This window comes from Haematobia irritans, chromosome 5 (assembly GCF_050003625.1).
Source record: "Haematobia irritans isolate KBUSLIRL chromosome 5, ASM5000362v1, whole genome shotgun sequence".
Classification (NCBI taxonomy): domain Eukaryota; kingdom Metazoa; phylum Arthropoda; class Insecta; order Diptera; family Muscidae; genus Haematobia; species Haematobia irritans.
Window position 1 is genome coordinate 57,011,842 of NC_134401.1, and position 23,867 is coordinate 57,035,708.

At 33.3% G+C, this 23,867-nt stretch overlaps 1 protein-coding gene and 1 long non-coding RNA gene across 2 annotated transcripts in view; both read right to left on the minus strand.

Annotated features, from left to right (window-relative positions):
• Nucleotides 1-23,867, minus strand: part of LOC142239195 (beta-glucuronidase-like) — a 37,900-nt gene extending 14,033 nt beyond the window's left edge. The window contains exons 1-2 of the mRNA XM_075310964.1: nt 23,459-23,867; nt 23,193-23,372 (exon numbers count right to left, since the gene is read on the minus strand). Of these exons, the coding sequence (XP_075167079.1) occupies nt 23,193-23,372; nt 23,459-23,707 (429 nt within the window). The 5' untranslated portion in view covers nt 23,708-23,867. The remainder of the gene's footprint in view (nt 1-23,192; nt 23,373-23,458) is intronic.
• LOC142239197 (uncharacterized) lies at nt 3,974-21,083 on the minus strand. The gene is made up of 5 exons (XR_012722949.1): nt 21,034-21,083; nt 20,857-20,917; nt 4,646-4,706; nt 4,165-4,230; nt 3,974-4,035 (listed from the first exon to the last, which is right to left on the minus strand). It is a non-coding gene; the product is annotated as an uncharacterized LOC142239197 (long non-coding RNA).

Here is a 23,867-nt window from a genome sequence, read left to right on the forward strand (position 1 = left end):
ACCGATCCCGAAATTTGGTTTTGGAGCCTCTTGGAGCAGCATATTTCATACGAGTCAGTTGAAATTTGGTGCATTGTGCTAGTATATGGCCGTTAACAACCATGCCTTACTAGGTCCATATCGGTCTATAGTTATATATAGCCATCAGATAAATCGATCCCCAATCACACAAAAATTGGTCGATATCAAGTTCACAATTGTATATAGCCCCCATATTTAAATTCTGGCTCTCTACGTATTGTCTAATACATACCACGTAAGGACTAACTCACAATTTAGAAAACGATGTTAAGAAGTTTTATGATACCACAACCCAAGTAATTCGATTGTCGATGACAGTCTTTCGTAGAAGTTTCTACGCAATCCATGGTGGAGGGTACATAAGATTCGGCCTGGCCAAACTTACGGCCGTATATACTTGTTTTTTTTTTTTTTTTTTTTTTTTAATTTTGACTGCATATTACTCCGAAAATACAAAAAAAACGGAAAAAACATATTTTCATAAATAGCGTTATGATGTATTAAATACAACAAACTCGATTTCATAGAATTTAAAGGCGTAACAATTTTAATTCTGGTTGTATCTTAAAGGATGCAGTGCGCATTTAAGGTTTAAAGAAGGGTATTAAGTTCGAGAATATCCGCGTATAAAATTATATGTTTTTGGCACATTTAACCAATTTAATTCGATTTTAGTTAATGGAATTAGCATGGTTTTAGAAAGTTTTCTTAACATTAACAATTTTTTGCATACGTTAGATAAATGAACTAAAAAATGGTAAAACATTATATACAAATGACTCATGATTACATTGTTCAACATTTGTAAACTTTACAATGTGCTTATATTGAACTTCGTATGGCGTTTGAAATCAAGTTAAGTTAAAATTTTCTTAAAGTGGCCAAAATTTTTCTTCCTGATAAAATGAAATTATGAGGAAAAGTAACCACCTTAAATTCATAACAAAATTGAATAAAGGTGTAAACTCAAGCGCACTTTTAGAGACATTTGTATGTCGCAAACGGAAATCTTAAAATTTCAATGAAATTCTTAGCAATTTCAACGAAAATGGTACGTAATTTTTACGAAGAAATATTAACGCAGAATATTTTGTAAAATATTAAAATATTCGTAAAAATTTCTTCACAAAAATCATGAAATGTGAAAAAAGTTTCGTTAAAAGTACGAACTTTTTACGAAGAAAAGTCTATGTAGAATATTTCGTACACATTTCGCACTTTTGTAAAAAGTTCTTCGTAAAATTTACGAAAATCAATGAAAATTTCGTTTTCATTCTTCGTATGAACGAAGAATTTACGAAGACTATTAAACAAAGAAAGTCTCGTTAAATTAACGAAGTAAGCGTGCTTTTTGCAGCGTGCTAACTTAATGCCGGCCTTAAGGACTAAAACATGAAATAAACATATCAATTCCGCCATTTTTAATATTTTTAAACAGATTGTTCACAACTTCTGGTCTACACTGAAAAAAAAATATTTACGTGATATTAAAGATTACGTACCCTTAAATTAAATTTTAGGATGCGCAATTTACAAAATAGTAAGGACAAATTTCTTTAAAATAATGAAATTTTAATTAAAATAAGGTTTGTAATCTTTGCTTCAAAAATGTTTTTCATTAAACTTAGGACACTAATAATCCTTTAAATTCGCATGCCTTTGAACAAAGGCAAATTTTTCTTAAAGTAAAGAAGCACATTTTTGATTTAAAGAGATCGTCCTTCAATTAACTGAAATATTGAATCTTTGGGTCAAAGGTAAAAACCCTTCAAATATAGGCTAAGACTTATTATTAGCATTGTTGGTTTAAATTTTTTTTTGGAATTAATAAAACATTTTGTAATTTGAAGTATCCCTTACAATTCACATTTTTAAACTTGCATTTGTTTGTAGGTGAATAGCTTTATTGATATATCGCGAAAAAAGAATGAAAATTCGATAATTGAGATCTGAATCCTAATTTTAATTTTATTTTTATTGATTTAACGCCAGACAGGTCGCTAAAAATGTCTTTATTAATACCAAAATCCTTAAGGGAAGGTTTCATTAAAATAAGGACATTGTTTAGCGATATATCTGGCTTTAAATCTAGGATCAATAAAATTATAATTAGGACACAGATCTCATTTTTAGAATTTTCGTTCTCTTTTTGCGGTATATTAATAAAACTATATACGTGCAAACAAATGCCAGTTTAAAAATCCAAATTATAACGGATACTTCAAAGTAAAACATTTTTTCTTAACTCCAAAAAAAAAACTTTAAACCAAAGATGCTAAATCCTCAAAATAAGTCTTAGCCTATAAGTGAAGCGTTTTTATCTTAAATCTAAAGATTCAATATTTCAGTTAATTTAAGGAAAATTTCTTTAAATCAAAAACGTGTCCTAAAATACAAAATATGTATCCTAAATTTCTTTTTAATGAAATTATTTTAGCTTTTTATACCCTCCATCATAGGATGGGGGGTATATTTACTTTGTCATTCCGTTTGTAACACATCGAAATATTGCTCTGAGACCCCATAAAGTATATATATTCTGGGTAGTGGTGAAATTCTGAGTCGATCTAAGCATGTCCGTCCGTCCGTCTGTTGAAATCACGCTAGCATCCGAACGAAACAAGCTATAGACTTAAAACTTGGCACAAGTAGTTGTTATTGATGTAGGTCGGATGGTATTGCCAATGGGCCAAATCGGTCCACTTTTACGTATAACCCCCATATAAATGGACCCTCAGATTTGGCTTGCGGAGCCTCTGCGAGAAGCATATTTCATCCGATCCGGCTGAAATTTGGTACATGGTGTTGGTATATGGTCACTAACAACCACACAAAAATTGGTCCACATTGTATAATAGCCCCCATATAAACCGATTCCAAAATTTGGCTTGCGGAGCCTCAAAAAGAAGCAAATTTCATCCGATCCCACTGAAATTTGGTACATGGTGTTGGTATATGGTATCTAACAACCATGCAAAAATTGGTCCACATCGGTCCATAATTATATATAGCTCCCATATAAACCGATCTCCATATTTGGTTTGCGGAGGCTCAAAGAAAAACAAATTTCATCCGGATCCGGTTGAAATTTGGAACATGGTGTTAGTATATGGTCTCTAACAACCGTGCCAGAATTGGTCCATATCCGTCCATAATTATATATAGCCTCCATATAAACCGTTCTCCAGATTTGAGGAGCAAAATTCATCCGATCCGGTTCAAATTTGGAACGTGGTGTAAGTATATGGCCGTTAACAACCATTCCAAAATTGGTCCATACACTGAAAAAACAGTGAACCCTTTTCCATTGCAAAATGAACTAAAATGTAGTAATATTGACCATGATTTAGCCCTTAAGATTTTTTTCAACTTGTCTAGTTTATAATTCTCTTAAATTTTAGTTCATCTATAACATTGTAGTTTAGTTCATTTTTACAACACCATAAGATTTATATACACATACCAAGTTAAAAAGTCAGTATTATTTTGGTTTACTTGCTTATTTTTTGGGAAACCCGATAATAAAAATTGGTTAACAGTCTCTTTAAAATGTCGACGACTAAACTATTTTTAAATCAATCATTCCACAGTACAGAGAAATTAAATAATTAAAGGAACAACAAACCGTTTTACTATTATGACAAATTTCATACATTAAAATTAAACTTTCTTTAAGCTAAATACTTTATTATAAAAACTTATGATGAATGTTCTTAATACAATGTTTTTTGTGAACAAAAATTATGACCACGTGGAACAGAGAGTAGTTCATTTGAACTCGCTTTTTGGACATTTTGACTTATCCTTTTTTTATTCATCGTAGGTAGTTTTTTCACATATCTTGCTGGAAAAAATGGAAACAAAAATGAAAATTGTTAAAAATTAACACCATGTAATGAAATATGATTTTTTAATTCTTCATTTTAGCTTGTAACTTACCATATTTGGGGGCATTTTATCAAATGGTGTAAGGAATTCAACTTTTCTTTGGAAAACATCTCATAATATTTGTACCTGAAACAATTAGAGAAATAATGAAGTGTTCTATATAAACTCATAAAAGTGTGTTGTTATCGATGTGGAGGATATAATAAAATAAATATTGTAGTTGAAAGAAAGCCAAATTTTTCATATAAAACTTACCAATTCTCTATTAAATTGTACGCTGAGGGGAAATATAAAAAGTTGTCCAAATTTATTTGTGTTACTCTGAAATTAAATATTTATTTTTTACATTAAATAAAATTATTAAAAAGGTTTCCAAAGAATCTAATGAAAAAAATAATAATATGCATAAAAAAGAAATATTCTGGCTAACCCTACACAGTCATCATTCGTCAAACTGACGACACGAAATTTCATTTTCGATTTACAATGAATTTTAGTCTACTGGGAAATGGTAAATTTAAGTTATACTAATTCGACCGTTTTATGAATTTTTGTTTTATACTAATTAAAACCAAATTGAATAAGAAAACAAATTGAAGTTTGGTTCACTTTTTCGCTCACGATGAAAATTGTAGCGTCTTGAAATGAGCCGTAGTCAAAATGACGAAGGACGACGTTAATGTACAAAAAATAAGGACGACTATCCAGGGTTAAAAGAAAGTTAAAGAATCCTTACCAATTCACTTATTACAATCAAAGGAGTACTAAAAATTTTTCCAAATTTTTAAGAGGTTATTCTGAAATATGTGTGTGAAGATAAATTCGAATTTGAAATTTGCAGCAAAAACTTAGCCGAGACACAAACCAATACCAAAAATATTTTTCAAATTCGAATTTAGGATTTCAAATTCGAATTTGGATTTTTAGTATTTGGCTTATTATTTAAAAACTAAGCCGCGTGCGATATAGAGAGTAGGCTCATTGGAAAGGGCTTGAGCTCAGCTTTCATAATCACAAAAGTCTTCATTAGAAAAGTATTTGTGAAAAGCGAAAATTTGAAAACAAAATTTTCAACAAATTTTTACAACGGGCCCACTGTGCCAAAACTAAGCCGCGTGCGATATAGGGACTAGGCTCATTGGAAAGGGCTTGAGCTCAGCTTTCATAATCACAAAAGTCTTCATTAGAAAAGTATTTGTGAAAAGCGAAAATTTGAAAACAAAATTTTCAACAAATTTTTACAACGGGCCCACTGTGCCAAAACTAAGCCGCGTGCGATATAGAGACTAGGCTCATTGGAAAGGGCTTGAGCTCAGCTTTCATAATCACAAAAGTCTTCATTAGAAAAGTATTTGTGAAAAGCGAAAATTTGAAAACAAAATTTTCAACAAATTTTTACAATGGGCCCACTGTGCCAAAACTAAGCCGCGTGCGATATAGAGACTAGGCTCATTGGAAAGGGCTTGAGCTCAGCTTTCATACCCACGAAAGTCTTCATTAGAAAAGTATTTGTGAAAAACGCAAATTTGAAAATGCTTTTTCAACAAATTTTTACAACGGAGCCCACTGTGCCAAAACTAAGCCGCGTGCGATATAGAGACTAGGCTCATTGGAAAGGGCTTGAGCTCAGCTTTCATAATCACAAAATTCTTCATTAGAAAAATATTTGTGAAAAGCGAAAATTTGAAAACAAAATTTTCATCAAATTTTTACAACGGGCCCACTGTGCCAAAACTAAGCCGCGTGCGATATAGAGACTAGGCTCATTGGAAAGGGCTTGAGCTCAGCTTTCATAATCACAAAAGTCTTCATTAGAAAAGTATTTGTGAAAAGCGAAAATTTGAAAACAAAATTTTCATCAAATTTTTATAACGGGCCCACTGTGCCAAAACTAAGCCGCGTGCGATATAGAGACTAGGCTCATTGGAAAGGGCTTGAGCTCAGCTTTCATACCCACGAAAGTCTTCATTAGAAAAGTATTTGTGAAAAACGCAAATTTGAAAATGCTTTTTCAACAAATTTTTACAACGGAGCCCACTGTGCCAAAACTAAGCCGCGTGCGATATAGAGACTAGGCTCATTGGAAAGAGCTTGAGCTCAGCTTTCATAATCACAAAAGTCTTCATTAGAAAATTATTTGTGAAAAGCGCAAATTGGAAAATAAAATTTAAAAAGAAATATCAAATTGAAAATAAATAAATCCAATTTATTTATTTAGCATAACATGCCTAATTTTAAAAATACTTCGTTAAATTATTAAATTAAATTTGATATTATTTGTTTATTTAATTTGGTAATTTGACATTACGAAGCAGGTTCAACATTTTCTTTTACATACAAAATGAGCGCTTTTTTAAGAAATGTATGTTATTTTAATTATTTAATTCAATTGGCAGTTCATTAATAATTTAAGACTATTATATAATAATAAATATAACAAATATAAACTCTTAAACAATTGCAAAAGAGATATTTCTTCGACTGGTAAAAAAATTATAATTAAATAAATAAAAGAAAATTATACAATTGATTGTCTCTAATAAAAATTTGAGTTTTCTACCTAAGTCAATCAAATGTTTAATTGAAGCAATTAAAACATAAGTGAAAGTGCCGAAGAAAACAATTGCTTTTTTAACCAAGAATATTTTTTTTCTAATTACTTCTATGATTAATACTATCGTGATTAAAGCAATTTCAATTAGCAAATTAATTGGATCAATTAACTTCGAGATTGAGTCAGAAAAAAAATTCTATGCAATTAAAATTATAATTGAAAATTTAGTACAAACAATTATTATAGTTTCTGTACAAATATCATCATATTCACAAATCCCAGAAAAAGTCCAACTCCAATTGTAATCGGAAAAGACATCTTATGTTCAGTCATACACAGAAAAAAAAATATTTTTGTATTCAATCACAAAAGTAATTGATCCAATTACTTTTTTTAATAGAAATGTCTTCAATCATAGAAATGATAGTAGCAATCTCCAAAGTCAATTAAAAAACCAGTAAGGAAAGTCTAAAGTCGGGCGGGGCCGACTATATTATACCCTGCACCACTTTGTAGATCTGAATTTTCGATACCATATCACATCCGTCAAATGTGTTTGGGGCTATATATAAAGGTTTGTCCCAAATACATACATTTAAATATCACTCGATCTGGAAGAATTTGATAGACTTCTACAAAATCTATAGACTCAAAATTTAAGTCGGCTAATGCACTAGGGTGGAACACAATGTTAGTAAAAAAATATGGGAAACATTTAAATCTGAAGCAATTTTAAGGAAACTTTGCAAAAGTTTATTTATGATTTATCGCTCGATATATATGTATTAGAAGTTTAGGAAAATTAGAGTCATTTTTACAACTTTGCGACTAAGCAGTGGCGATTTTACAAGGAAATTGTTGATATTTTGACCATTTTTGTCGAAATCTGAAAAACATATATATGGGAGCTATATCTAAATCTGAACCGATTTCAACCAAATTTGGCACGCATAGCAACAATGCTAATTGTACTCTCTGTGCAAAATTTCAACTAAATCGGAGCTAAAAATTGGCCTCTGTGGTCATATGAGTGTAAATCGGGCGAAAGCTATATATGGGAGATATATCTAAATCTGAACCAATTTCAACCAAATTTGGCACGCATAGCTACAATGCTAATTCTACTCCCTGTGCAAAATTTCAATAAAACGGAGCAAAAAATTGGCCTCTGTGGTCATATGAGTGTAAATCGGGCGAAAGCTATATATGGGAGATATATCCAAATCTGAACCGATTTCAACCAAATTTGGCACGCATAGTTTCAATGCTAATTCTACTCCCTGTGCAAAATTTCAACTAAATCGGAGTTAAAAATTGGCCTCTGTGGTCATATGAGTGTAAATCGGGCGAAAGCTATATATGGGAGATATATCCAAATCTGAACCGATGTCAACCAAATTTGGCACGCATAGTTTCAATGCTAATTCTACTCCCTGTGCAAAATTTCAACCAAATCGGAGTTAAAAATTGGCCTCTTTGGGCAAATGAGTGTAAATCGGGCGAAAGCTATATATGAGAGCTATATCTAAATCTGAACCGATTTGGCTGGTATTTTGCAAGTTTTTCGAGACCCATAAAATATTCGGATGTACGGAATTTGAGGAAGATCGGTTGATATACACGCCAATTATGACCAGATCGGCGAAAAATATATATGGCAGCTATATCTAAATCTGAACCGATTTTTTCCAAAATCAATAGGGATCGTCTTTGAGCCGAAACAGGACCCTATACCAAATTTTAGGACAATCGGACTAAAACTGCGAGCTGTACTTTGCACACAAAAATACATCAACAGACAGACAGACAGACAGACAGACAGACAGACGGACAGACAGACGGACAGACAGACAGACGGACATCGCTAAATCGACTCAGAATTTAATTCTAAGCCGATCCGTATACTAAAAGGTTGGTCTATGATTACTCCTTCTTGGCGTTACATACAAATGCACAAACTTATTATACCCTGTACCACAGTAGTGGTGAAGGGTATAATTAAGTGATGCAATTAAGAAATTTGTTGAATCAATTGGAAATACGTTTAATTGGAAATACGTTGGTAGTATTTTTTTTTCTGTGTATGGACTGCTATGAGTTTTTAATTAATTTTTAGGCTTTTGCACAAAAAATTTTGTTTACCTTTTTTCTCTCCCTCCCGTTATTCAACGCATAAGCAACGCAGATAACTTCATATATTTTATGTCACATACTATAATTATAAGATTATAAATCTTGTTGTATGTGAGGCAATGAATTAAACTAAACTTTATTGGCTTAATTTAAAATTTAACACTACAATTAATTGTAAATTCCGAGTTAATTAAGTATTTTTGTAATTTCTAATTAATTCTGTGATTGATGCTATCTACTTCTTTATGTAAACAATTTCAATAAAAATAAAATTGCTTCAGTGAAAAAATTGTGTTTTGCTATCGTAATCAATCACACTTTTAAATGAATCAATTGGATTTAATTGAATTAATTAAATTTGCGAGTCGGAAGCGCGAATCAACAAAATCTTCATCACGTAGCAAAAATACGACCAATATATTTTAAATTAAAGTTTTAATTAATAATTTAATTTAAAATCTATTTCATCACAATTTAATTGATTTCATTATTTATTTAATTAAAATAAAAATCAATTGCAAAATTGAATTGGAACAACTAATTTTTTAGTTGTTATAGATGATTGATATTATCATTTTCGTGATAGAAAAAACTTTAATTAAGAATTAAGAATAATTAAGATTGGATCAATTAATTTTGCGATATATCAAAATTTTTTTTTCGCTTTCAAACGCATTGAACATAAAAGTTTATTAGAAGTTATTACAATATTTTATTCGAGCTTATTGGACAGGAAGATTAAGGGAATTGACATCATTAAGTTACTGAAAAGAAAATGCCAGATACCCATCTCGCAAGCCTGACTATACATATATGTTTCAGTGTTGGCCACTACACATTTCCACAGTCTTTAGCGAGATCTGGCCGGGTGAGATGATTCAATTTGGTTCTTTTATGTTAATTTCTTATGAAATTTACATACGAGAATTATTTTTCCCAAATTTAACCATTTTTCACCCGCACTGTGCATCATCTTTTCGTATAACTTTACAATCCCTTAATCTTATTATACCCTTCACCACTACTGTGGTACAGGGTATAATAAGTTTGTGCATTTGTATGTAACGCCAAGAAGGAGTAATCATAGACCAACCTTTTAGTATACGGATCGGCTTAGAATTAAATTCTGAGTCGATTTAGCGATGTCCGTCTGTCTGTCTGTCCGTCTGTCTGTCCGTCTGTCTGTCCGTCTGTCTGTCCGTCTGTCTGTCTGTCTGTCTGTCTGTCTGTTGATGTATTTTTGTGTGCAAAGTACAGCTCGCAGTTTTAGTCCGATTGTCCTAAAATTTGGTATAGGGTCCTGTTTCGGCTCAAAGACGATCCCTATTGATTTTGGAAAAAATCGGTTCAGATTTAGATATAGCTGCCATATATATTTTTCGCCGATCTGGTCATAATTGACGTGTATATCAACCGATCTTCCTCAAATTCCGTACATCCGAATATTTTATGGGTCTCGAAAAACTTGCAAAATACCAGCCAAATCGGTTCAGATTTAGATATAGCTCTCATATATAGCTTTCGCCCGATTTACACTCATTTGCCCAAAGAGGCCAATTTTTAACTCCGATTTGGTTGAAATTTTGCACAGGGAGTAGAATTAGCATTGAAACTATGCGTGCCAAATTTGGTTGACATCGGTTCAGATTTGGATATATCTCCCATATATAGCTTTCGCCCGATTTACACTCATATGACCACAGAGGCCAATTTTTAACTCCGATTTAGTTGAAATTTTGCACAGGGAGTAGAATTAGCATTGAAACTATGCGTGCCAAATTTGGTTGAAATCGGTTCAGATTTGGATATATCTCCCATATATAGCTTTCGCCCGATTTACACTCATATGACCACAGAGGCCAATTTTTTGCTCCGTTTTATTGAAATTTTGCACAGGGAGTAGAATTAGCATTGTAGCTATGCGTGCCAAATTTGGTTGAAATTGGTTAAGATTTAGATATATCTCCCATATATAGCTTTCGCCCGATTTACACTCATATGACCACAGAGGCCAATTTTTAACTCCGATTTAGTTGAAATTTTGCACAGAGAGTACAATTAGCATTGTTGCTATGCGTGCCAAATTTGGTTGAAATCGGTTCAGATTTAGATATAGCTCCCATATATATGTTTTTCAGATTTCGACAAAAATGGTCAAAATATCAACAATTTCCTTGTAAAATCGCCACTGCTTAGTCGCAAAGTTGTAAAAATGACTCTAATTTTCCTAAACTTCTAATACATATATATCGAGCGATAAATCATAAATAAACTTTTGCAAAGTTTCCTTAAAATTGCTTCAGATTTAAATGTTTCCCATATTTATACCCTTCACCACTACTGTGGTACAGGGTATAATAAGTTTGTGCATTTGTATGTAACGCCAAGAAGGAGTAATCATAGACCAACCTTTTAGTATACGGATCGGCTTAGAATTAAATTCAGAGTCGATTTAGCGATGTCCGTCTGTCTGTCTGTCCGTCTGTCTGTCCGTCTGTCTGTCTGTCTGTCTGTCTGTCTGTCTGTTGATGTATTTTTGTGTGCAAAGTACAGCTCGCAGTTTTAGTCCGATTGTCCTAAAATTTGGTATAGGGTCCTGTTTCGGCTCAAAGACGATCCCTATTGATTTTGGAAAAAATCGGTTCAGATTTAGATATAGCTGCCATATATATTTTTCGCCGATCTGGTCATAATTGGCGTGTATATCAACCGATCTTCCTCAAATTCCGTACATCCGAATATTTTATGGGTCTCGAAAAACTTGCAAAATACCAGCCAAATCGGTTCAGATTTAGATATAGCTCTCATATATAGCTTTCGCCCGATTTACACTCATTTGCCCAAAGAGGCCAATTTTTAACTCCGATTTGGTTGAAATTTTGCACAGGGAGTAGAATTAGCATTGAAACTATGCGTGCCAAATTTGGTTGACATCGGTTCAGATTTGGATATATCTCCCATATATAGCTTTCGCCCGATTTACACTCATATGACCACAGAGGCCAATTTTTAACTCCGATTTAGTTGAAATTTTGCACAGGGAGTAGAATTAGCATTGAAACTATGCGTGCCAAATTTGGTTGAAATCGGTTCAGATTTGGATATATCTCCCATATATAGCTTTCGCCCGATTTACACTCATATGACCACAGAGGCCAATTTTTTGCTCCGTTTTATTGAAATTTTGCACAGGGAGTAGAATTAGCATTGTAGCTATGCGTGCCAAATTTGGTTGAAATTGGTTCAGATTTAGATATATCTCCCATATATAGCTTTCGCCCGATTTACACTCATATGACCACAGAGGCCAATTTTTAACTCCGATTTAGTTGAAATTTTGCACAGAGAGTACAATTAGCATTGTTGCTATGCGTGCCAAATTTGGTTGAAATCGGTTCAGATTTAGATATAGCTCCCATATATATGTTTTTCAGATTTCGACAAAAATGGTCAAAATATCAACAATTTCCTTGTAAAATCGCCACTGCTTAGTCGCAAAGTTGTAAAAATGACTCTAATTTTCCTAAACTTCTAATACATATATATCGAGCGATAAATCATAAATAAACTTTTGCAAAGTTTCCTTAAAATTGCTTCAGATTTAAATGTTTCCCATATTTATACCCTTCACCACTACTGTGGTACAGGGTATAATAAGTTTGTGCATTTGTATGTAACGCCAAGAAGGAGTAATCATAGACCAACCTTTTAGTATACGGATCGGCTTAGAATTAAATTCAGAGTCGATTTAGCGATGTCCGTCTGTCTGTCTGTTCGTCTGTCTGTCCGTCTGTCTGTCTGTCTGTCTGTCTGTCTGTTGATGTATTTTTGTGTGCAAAGTACAGCTCGCAGTTTTAGTCCGATTGTCCTAAAATTTGGTATAGGGTCCTGTTTCGGCTCAAAGACGATCCCTATTGATTTTGGAAAAAATCGGTTCAGATTTAGATATAGCTGCCATATATATTTTTCGCCGATCTGGTCATAATTGGCGTGTATATCAACCGATCTTCCTCAAATTCCGTACATCCGAATATTTTATGGGTCTCGAAAAACTTGCAAAATACCAGCCAAATCGGTTCAGATTTAGATATAGCTCTCATATATAGCTTTCGCCCGATTTACACTCATTTGCCCAAAGAGGCCAATTTTTAACTCCGATTTGGTTGAAATTTTGCACAGGGAGTAGAATTAGCATTGAAACTATGCGTGCCAAATTTGGTTGACATCGGTTCAGATTTGGATATATCTCCCATATATAGCTTTCGCCCGATTTACACTCATATGACCACAGAGGCCAATTTTTAACTCCGATTTAGTTGAAATTTTGCACAGGGAGTAGAATTAGCATTGAAACTATGCGTGCCAAATTTGGTTGAAATCGGTTCAGATTTGGATATATCTCCCATATATAGCTTTCGCCCGATTTACACTCATATGACCACAGAGGCCAATTTTTTGCTCCGTTTTATTGAAATTTTGCACAGGGAGTAGAATTAGCATTGTAGCTATGCGTGCCAAATTTGGTTGAAATTGGTTCAGATTTAGATATATCTCCCATATATAGCTTTCGCCCGATTTACACTCATATGACCACAGAGGCCAATTTTTAACTCCGATTTAGTTGAAATTTTGCACAGAGAGTACAATTAGCATTGTTGCTATGCGTGCCAAATTTGGTTGAAATCGGTTCAGATTTAGATATAGCTCCCATATATATGTTTTTCAGATTTCGACAAAAATGGTCAAAATATCAACAATTTCCTTGTAAAATCGCCACTGCTTAGTCGCAAAGTTGTAAAAATGACTCTAATTTTCCTAAACTTCTAATACATATATATCGAGCGATAAATCATAAATAAACTTTTGCAAAGTTTCCTTAAAATTGCTTCAGATTTAAATGTTTCCCATATTTATACCCTTCACCACTACTGTGGTACAGGGTATAATAAGTTTGTGCATTTGTATGTAACGCCAAGAAGGAGTAATCATAGACCAACCTTTTAGTATACGGATCGGCTTAGAATTAAATTCAGAGTCGATTTAGCGATGTCCGTCTGTCTGTCTGTCCGTCTGTCTGTCCGTCTGTCTGTCTGTCTGTCTGTCTGTCTGTCTGTCTGTTGATGTATTTTTGTGTGCAAAGTACAGCTCGCAGTTTTAGTCCGATTGTCCTAAAATTTGGTATAGGGTCCTGTTTCGGCTCAAAGACGATCCCTATTGATTTTGGAAAAAATCGGTTCAGATTTAGATATAGCTGCCATATATATTTTTCGCCGATCTGGTCATAATTGGCGTGTATATCAACCGATCTTCCTCAAATTCCGTACATCCGAATATTTTATGGGTCTCGAAAAACTTGCAAAATACCAGCCAAATCGGTTCAGATTTAGATATAGCTCTCATATATAGCTTTCGCCCGATTTACACTCATTTGCCCAAAGAGGCCAATTTTTAACTCCGATTTGGTTGAAATTTTGCACAGGGAGTAGAATTAGCATTGAAACTATGCGTGCCAAATTTGGTTGACATCGGTTCAGATTTGGATATATCTCCCATATATAGCTTTCGCCCGATTTACACTCATATGACCACAGAGGCCAATTTTTAACTCCGATTTAGTTGAAATTTTGCACAGGGAGTAGAATTAGCATTGAAACTATGCGTGCCAAATTTGGTTGAAATCGGTTCAGATTTGGATATATCTCCCATATATAGCTTTCGCCCGATTTACACTCATATGACCACAGAGGCCAATTTTTTGCTCCGTTTTATTGAAATTTTGCACAGGGAGTAGAATTAGCATTGTAGCTATGCGTGCCAAATTTGGTTGAAATTGGTTCAGATTTAGATATATCTCCCATATATAGCTTTCGCCCGATTTACACTCATATGACCACAGAGGCCAATTTTTAACTCCGATTTAGTTGAAATTTTGCACAGAGAGTACAATTAGCATTGTTGCTATGCGTGCCAAATTTGGTTGAAATCGGTTCAGATTTAGATATAGCTCCCATATATATGTTTTTCAGATTTCGACAAAAATGGTCAAAATATCAACAATTTCCTTGTAAAATCGCCACTGCTTAGTCGCAAAGTTGTAAAAATGACTCTAATTTTCCTAAACTTCTAATACATATATATCGAGCGATAAATCATAAATAAACTTTTGCAAAGTTTCCTTAAAATTGCTTCAGATTTAAATGTTTCCCATATTTATACCCTTCACCACTACTGTGGTACAGGGTATAATAAGTTTGTGCATTTGTATGTAACGCCAAGAAGGAGTAATCATAGACCAACCTTTTAGTATACGGATCGGCTTAGAATTAAATTCTGAGTCGATTTAGCGATGTCCGTCTGTCTGTCTGTCCGTCTGTCTGTCCGTCTGTCTGTCTGTCTGTCTGTCTGTCTGTTGATGTATTTTTGTGTGCAAAGTACAGCTCGCAGTTTTAGTCCGATTGTCCTAAAATTTGGTATAGGGTCCTGTTTCGGCTCAAAGACGATCCCTATTGATTTTGGAAAAAATCGGTTCAGATTTAGATATAGCTGCCATATATATTTTTCGCCGATCTGGTCATAATTGGCGTGTATATCAACCGATCTTCCTCAAATTCCGTACATCCGAATATTTTATGGGTCTCGAAAAACTTGCAAAATACCAGCCAAATCGGTTCAGATTTAGATATAGCTCTCATATATAGCTTTCGCCCGATTTACACTCATTTGCCCAAAGAGGCCAATTTTTAACTCCGATTTGGTTGAAATTTTGCACAGGGAGTAGAATTAGCATTGAAACTATGCGTGCCAAATTTGGTTGACATCGGTTCAGATTTGGATATATCTCCCATATATAGCTTTCGCCCGATTTACACTCATATGACCACAGAGGCCAATTTTTAACTCCGATTTAGTTGAAATTTTGCACAGGGAGTAGAATTAGCATTGAAACTATGCGTGCCAAATTTGGTTGAAATCGGTTCAGATTTGGATATATCTCCCATATATAGCTTTCGCCCGATTTACACTCATATGACCACAGAGGCCAATTTTTTGCTCCGTTTTATTGAAATTTTGCACAGGGAGTAGAATTAGCATTGTAGCTATGCGTGCCAAATTTGGTTGAAATTGGTTCAGATTTAGATATATCTCCCATATATAGCTTTCGCCCGATTTACACTCATATGACCACAGAGGCCAATTTTTAACTCCGATTTAGTTGAAATTTTGCACAGAGAGTACAATTAGCATTGTTGCTATGCGTGCCAAATTTGGTTGAAATCGGTTCAGATTTAGATATAGCTCCCATATATATGTTTTTCAGATTTCGACAAAAATGGTCAAAATATCAACAATTTCCTTGTAAAATCGCCACTGCTTAGTCGCAAAGTTGTAAAAATGACTCTAATTTTCCTAAACTTCTAATACATATATATCGAGCGATAAATCATAAATAAACTTTTGCAAAGTTTCCTTAAAATTGCTTCAGATTTAAATGTTTCCCATATTTATACCCTTCACCACTACTGTGGTACAGGGTATAATAAGTTTGTGCATTTGTATGTAACGCCAAGAAGGAGTAATCATAGACCAACCTTTTAGTATACGGATCGGCTTAGAATTAAATTCAGAGTCGATTTAGCGATGTCCGTCTGTCTGTCTGTCCGTCTGTCTGTCCGTCTGTCTGTCTGTCTGTCTGTCTGTCTGTTGATGTATTTTTGTGTGCAAAGTACAGCTCGCAGTTTTAGTCCGATTGTCCTAAAATTTGGTATAGGGTCCTGTTTCGGCTCAAAGACGATCCCTATTGATTTTGGAAAAAATCGGTTCAGATTTAGATATAGCTGCCATATATATTTTTCGCCGATCTGGTCATAATTGGCGTGTATATCAACCGATCTTCCTCAAATTCCGTACATCCGAATATTTTATGGGTCTCGAAAAACTTGCAAAATACCAGCCAAATCGGTTCAGATTTAGATATAGCTCTCATATATAGCTTTCGCCCGATTTACACTCATTTGCCCAAAGAGGCCAATTTTTAACTCCGATTTGGTTGAAATTTTGCACAGGGAGTAGAATTAGCATTGAAACTATGCGTGCCAAATTTGGTTGACATCGGTTCAGATTTGGATATATCTCCCATATATAGCTTTCGCCCGATTTACACTCATATGACCACAGAGGCCAATTTTTAACTCCGATTTAGTTGAAATTTTGCACAGGGAGTAGAATTAGCATTGAAACTATGCGTGCCAAATTTGGTTGAAATCGGTTCAGATTTGGATATATCTCCCATATATAGCTTTCGCCCGATTTACACTCATATGACCACAGAGGCCAATTTTTTGCTCCGTTTTATTGAAATTTTGCACAGGGAGTAGAATTAGCATTGTAGCTATGCGTGCCAAATTTGGTTGAAATTGGTTCAGATTTAGATATATCTCCCATATATAGCTTTCGCCCGATTTACACTCATATGACCACAGAGGCCAATTTTTAACTCCGATTTAGTTGAAATTTTGCACAGAGAGTACAATTAGCATTGTTGCTATGCGTGCCAAATTTGGTTGAAATCGGTTCAGATTTAGATATAGCTCCCATATATATGTTTTTCAGATTTCGACAAAAATGGTCAAAATATCAACAATTTCCTTGTAAAATCGCCACTGCTTAGTCGCAAAGTTGTAAAAATGACTCTAATTTTCCTAAACTTCTAATACATATATATCGAGCGATAAATCATAAATAAACTTTTGCAAAGTTTCCTTAAAATTGCTTCAGATTTAAATGTTTCCCATATTTATACCCTTCACCACTACTGTGGTACAGGGTATAATAAGTTTGTGCATTTGTATGTAACGCCAAGAAGGAGTAATCATAGACCAACCTTTTAGTATACGGATCGGCTTAGAATTAAATTCAGAGTCGATTTAGCGATGTCCGTCTGTCTGTCTGTCCGTCTGTCTGTCCGTCTGTCTGTCTGTCTGTCTGTCTGTCTGTCTGTTGATGTATTTTTGTGTGCAAAGTACAGCTCGCAGTTTTAGTCCGATTGTCCTAAAATTTGGTATAGGGTCCTGTTTCGGCTCAAAGACGATCCCTATTGATTTTGGAAAAAATCGGTTCAGATTTAGATATAGCTGCCATATATATTTTTCGCCGATCTGGTCATAATTGGCGTGTATATCAACCGATCTTCCTCAAATTCCGTACATCCGAATATTTTATGGGTCTCGAAAAACTTGCAAAATACCAGCCAAATCGGTTCAGATTTAGATATAGCTCTCATATATAGCTTTCGCCCGATTTACACTCATTTGCCCAAAGAGGCCAATTTTTAACTCCGATTTGGTTGAAATTTTGCACAGGGAGTAGAATTAGCATTGAAACTATGCGTGCCAAATTTGGTTGACATCGGTTCAGATTTGGATATATCTCCCATATATAGCTTTCGCCCGATTTACACTCATATGACCACAGAGGCCAATTTTTAACTCCGATTTAGTTGAAATTTTGCACAGGGAGTAGAATTAGCATTGAAACTATGCGTGCCAAATTTGGTTGAAATCGGTTCAGATTTGGATATATCTCCCATATATAGCTTTCGCCCGATTTACACTCATATGACCACAGAGGCCAATTTTTTGCTCCGTTTTATTGAAATTTTGCACAGGGAGTAGAATTAGCATTGTAGCTATGCGTGCCAAATTTGGTTGAAATTGGTTCAGATTTAGATATATCTCCCATATATAGCTTTCGCCCGATTTACACTCATATGACCACAGAGGCCAATTTTTAACTCCGATTTAGTTGAAATTTTGCACAGAGAGTACAATTAGCATTGTTGCTAATTGTACCAAATTTGGTTGAAATCGGTTCAGATTTAGATATAGCTCCCATATATATGTTTTTCAGATTTCGACAAAAATGGTCAAAATATCAACAATTTCCTTGTAAAATCGCCACTGCTTAGTCGCAAAGTTGTAAAAATGACTCTAATTTTCCTAAACTTCTAATACATATATATCGAGCGATAAATCATAAATAAACTTTTGCAAAGTTTCCTTAAAATTGCTTCAGATTTAAATGTTTCCCATATTTTTTTACTAACATTGTGTTCCACCCTAGTGCATTAGCCGACTTAAATTTTGAGTCTATAGATTTTGTAGAAGTCTATCAAATTCTTCCAGATCGAGTGATATTTAAATGTATGTATTTGGGACAAACCTTTATATATAGCCCCAAACACATTTGACGGATGTGATATGGTATCGAAAATTCAGATCTACAAAGTGGTGCAGGGTATAATATAGTCGGCCCCGCCCGACTTTAGACTTTCCTTACTGGTTTTTTACTAACATTGTGTTCCACCCTAGTGCATTAGCCGACTTAAATTTTGAGTCTATAGATTTTGTAGAAGTCTATCAAATTCTTCCAGATCGAGTGATATTTAAATGTATGTATTTGGGACAAACCTTTATATATAGCCCCAAACACATTTGACGGATGTGATATGGTATCGAAAATTCAGATCTACAAAGTGGTGCAGGGTATAATATAGTCGGCCCCGCCCGACTTTAGACTTTCCTTACTGGTTTTTAGATTTCGATTTGTTACTACACTAATGTACCATCAAATCGAAATCTATTTTTAAAGACATTGCTGAATTCACCTGATTGGCGAACGATCACACAATGTCTCGTTTCTAGTCAACAACAATTACTGTGATAACTATATGAAACTTGTTTCTAAGGACACAACAACAATTCTAACGACAATATTAGTAATGTTTTTTTCCTTTTTTTTACGACGGGCTCCTCGTAGCTTACTATTTTTATGTTAGCCTGATATCAATGCAGGCTGGTTCAATGTCCAAATCATTTAAACTAGAAGTTATTACAATATTTTATTCGATAAATTATTGATAAATATCAGCTGTTACCAAAGTGTGAGTCCTACGCAGAAGAAATATCTTCAACACATTTCCTTTGAAAAAGGTGATAGAAGTTGAAAAATTTTCAATTAATAAATTAATTGGTACAAATAACTTTTTAATCAAGATGGAAACATTAAATTAATTAATAATCTTAAAATTTTTAAGTAAAAAACTAATTGATACAATTAACTTTTTAATGAACAAAATTAATTGAGTTTTGCAATCAACATTAATTAAATTTTTAATTTAGTCATTTAAAAAAATAATTCAAATTGACTTCAATTAATTTTTTTTATGTCATTTTCGTGATTTAAGAAATTTCAATTAAATAATTAAATGTATCAATTAATTTCGTGATTGAATCAGAAAAAAATTTTGTGTGTATACAAAAAAGAATATTGACAATATAGAGAATTTTTGTTTTAACATTTAAATAAAACTTTAAAATTTAATTATATCTATATGGTGAAGACTACTGTGGGTCTGAAAGCTGAGCTCAAGCCCTTTCCAATGAGCCTAGTCTCTATATCGCACGCGGCTTAGTTTTGGCACAGTGGGCCCATTGTAAAAATTTGTTGAAAATTTTGTTTTCAAATTTTCGCTTTTCACAAATACTTTTCTAATGAAGACTTTTGTGATTATGAAAGCTGAGCTCAAGCCCTTTCCAATGAGCCTAGTCTCTATATCGCACGCGGCTTAGTTTTGGCACAGTGGGCCCGTTGTAAAAATTTGTTGAAAATTTTGTTTTCAAATTTTCGCTTTTCACAAATACTTTTCTAATGAAGACTTTTGTGATTATGAAAGCTGAGCTCAAGCCCTTTCCAATGAGCCTAGTCTCTATATCGCACGCGGCTTAGTTTTGGCACAGTGGGCCCGTTGTAAAAATTTGTTGAAAATTTTGTTTTCAAATTTTTGCTTTTCACAAATACTTTTCTAATGAAGACTTTTGTGATTATGAAAGCTGAGCTCAAGCCCTTTCCAATGAGCCTACTCTCTATATCGCACGCGGCTTAGTTTTTAAATAATAAGCCAAATACTAAAAATCCAAATTCGAATTTGAAATCCTAAATTCGAATTTGAAAAATATTTTTGGTATTGGTTTGTGTCTCGGCTAAGTTTTTGCTGCAAATTTCAAATTCGAATTTATCTTCACACACATTTCTGAAATTAAATATTTGTTTTTTACATTAAACATATTACATTGGTTTCCAAAAAAATTGATTAAAGAAATGCTAAAATAAGGTATTAAAAACCTGTAATTTTGATGATAAAAAGGTCATAAAAACGTAAATATTCTAGTTGAAAGAAATCCAATTTTTAAAAGAAAACTTACCAATTCTCTATTTTTTAAATTTGATCGAATCCATCCGGAGTTGCTCTGAAATTAAATATTGCTTTTACAACAAAGAAAAACATTAAACTGGTTTCCAAAAAGATTAATTAACAAATAATAATATACATACATAAAAATATTCTTTTTAAAAGAAAGCCATATTAAAAAAATACTTACCAATTTATGAATAAACTATACGCTGAGATATAACAAAAATTTTCCAAATTCATCTGGAATTGAATATTAATTTTTTACATAGAATAATGAAAATTTCAATACACTTTCAATTTCAACATATTTTACTAAATATTCTTAATAACTTTTTTTTAAACTACCGATAAAATATTAATAACTTTCATTTAAAAGGTTTAATAAACAAACGCCAATATATGTCTCAAAAATCCAAAATATGCCATGCCTTTATATTCCCTTGTTGCATGCCTGCTTAAAAGATGCAACAACCCACGCCAACGCCAACTATACAACTGAAGCATGCCAAACACAACCAAGCAAAGCCAAAACATTCCTACAACAACAAAAACACATGTGCCTTTATTGAAAACAACACCTCATCCAGCCAAATAAACCATCCACGAATAACAAACACACACACAAACCACTAAATGAACAAAAATAAAAACAACCCCACGCTCATGTATACACAACAAAACTCAAGTAAAATCATCTTTACATTAATCACATTCCACTATTCCGATAAAGATCTCTGTACTATGCATTAATTCATCGCATCTGCTGACAATTTATTCTAAGAATAATATTCGTAAAGACACACCAGTTTATGAACGATGAAACGTTTAACTTAAAATTTGCAACATTTTCATGAAATGTTATCTCCCATTTTTGACGAAAATATCTATAAATTTAATTACATGTGAACTAAAAATATTTCATTGTGTAATTTTTTACCAACAATTATTAACTATAGGAATTGTCAGTAAGAAATTGCTATCCACTTTCAAGTTCATTTTTCGTAAAAAAATATTTTCTCATACAAAAAAATCGTATAGTAAATGGCAATTATTATTTAAAAAATACTTTACATTTCACAAGTAGTTTTATAGCATGACAAACGAATTTTTAACTACCAGTTAAGAAATTTTTTAAGGAAATTTCCATCGTATTTTGTAGGCCATGAACTAAACGATTGCTACTTAGAATTTGTAAAATTGCCTTTCGAGTAGTTAATTTTCGTTGAAGATACGAAAAATGAACTAAAATTGTGGAAAAATCTTGTAATAAATTATGGTAAAAATCTTCTTAAATTTACGAGACACTTTTTTTCTGTGTATCTGTCTATAGTTATACTCGTATATAGCCGATCCCCAATCACACAAAAATTGGTCCATATCGGTTCATAATCATGATTGCCACTCGAGCCAAAAATAATCTACCAAAATTATATTTCTATAGAAAATTTTGTCAAAATTTCATTTCTATAGAAAATTTTGTCAAAATTTTATTTTTATAGATAATTTTGCCCAAATTTTATTTCTATAGAAAATTTTGTCAAAATTTTATTTTTTTAGAAAATTTTGTCAAACTGAATTGTATACGTATTTAGTCGGTCTTTTTTAATTTAATATATACCACGAATGGACTTACTTATAATTTAGAAGACGGTGTTTTAAGATACCTTGCCATCGGCAAGCGTTACCGCAACCCAAGTAATTCGATTGGGGATGGCAGTGTTTAGAAGAAGTTTCTACGCAATCCATGGTGGAGGGTACATAAGCTTCGGCCTGGCCGAACTTGCGGCCGTATATATTTGTCCTTAATATTTTGTAAATTGCACATTCTAATATTTATTTTGCGTAATCTTTAATACCACGTAAATTTTTTTTTCAGTGTACACAGACAAAATATCCGCAAAAATTTTCCAATTTTAATGGAATTAAAAAAAAATCAATTAGACATATAATTTATTTAAGATTTTTTTTAAATAAAAAAAATATATCACAAAAATTACTCTGTCAATTAATCTTTTAATTACCATTTGTGATTGATATTATTATTTCTGTAATTCAAGAAAACTATTAAAATCTAATTGGATCAATTAATTTCTTGATTGAAGATAAGAAATATTTTTTTTCTGTGTCAAATTAAAAAAAAATGTTGACAGGTTAGCTAAAAATTGAAACCCATGAATAATTTAGTTTAATACCACCAACAATGTTTGTCACCCGATATCCATCGCTTAATTAGCGCTAAATAATTTCAGGTTTTTTTCGTTCTTTAGTAAAATCTGTTAATATTTACTAGTTGGTAATTGACAGTTGGTTGATTCCGATATGAAGAAAGCTTATTCACATACTTACCACAGTTGCCGAATAATGTACACTGCCGAATCTTAACCAAATACGTCTATTCGCAGACCAGTCTGGAGAAACGAAGAACTTACGCTGATACCAAACCCCTCCAACATGATCTCTGAGGGTTTCATCGGTGGTTAAATCATTGTAGCTTGCTGGTACAGGCATTGTTAGAGGGTCTTGAATCTGTAAAATTCCGATTGATCAGCCAATTTTGTGGTGGCGCAAATTTCCTTATCTCTTAATTCAAAAACACTATAATTTCGACTTACCTTATCTAAGCCTGATTCATACCATTTTTCCTCGACACCTCGACTACCATTATTATTGATATCTTTGAGAAACTTCCATATGCCATCTAAGGATCGTACCTCACGTGTTTCCGATTCGAAGGGATACAACAGTCCTACGGTGAGCGGAGGATCTTTTTTCACATTTGATTTGGCTTTTCTCAATTTGGCCCCGTAACCGAAGTGAAGAAGGATAGTTAGGGAAATAAAACACAAATAGCGCCACCACATTGTATTCTTGGAATCAGTGGAGCGAGTGTCAAAGATAAATTAAATTGATCTCGATTGTGGAGTGTGAAATACCCAACTGACCACCACAACAATCAACCAGAGCTGCTGTGTAAACTCAACAATACCGCGACTTCTGTTAGACTGAATGATTTGGCTGACC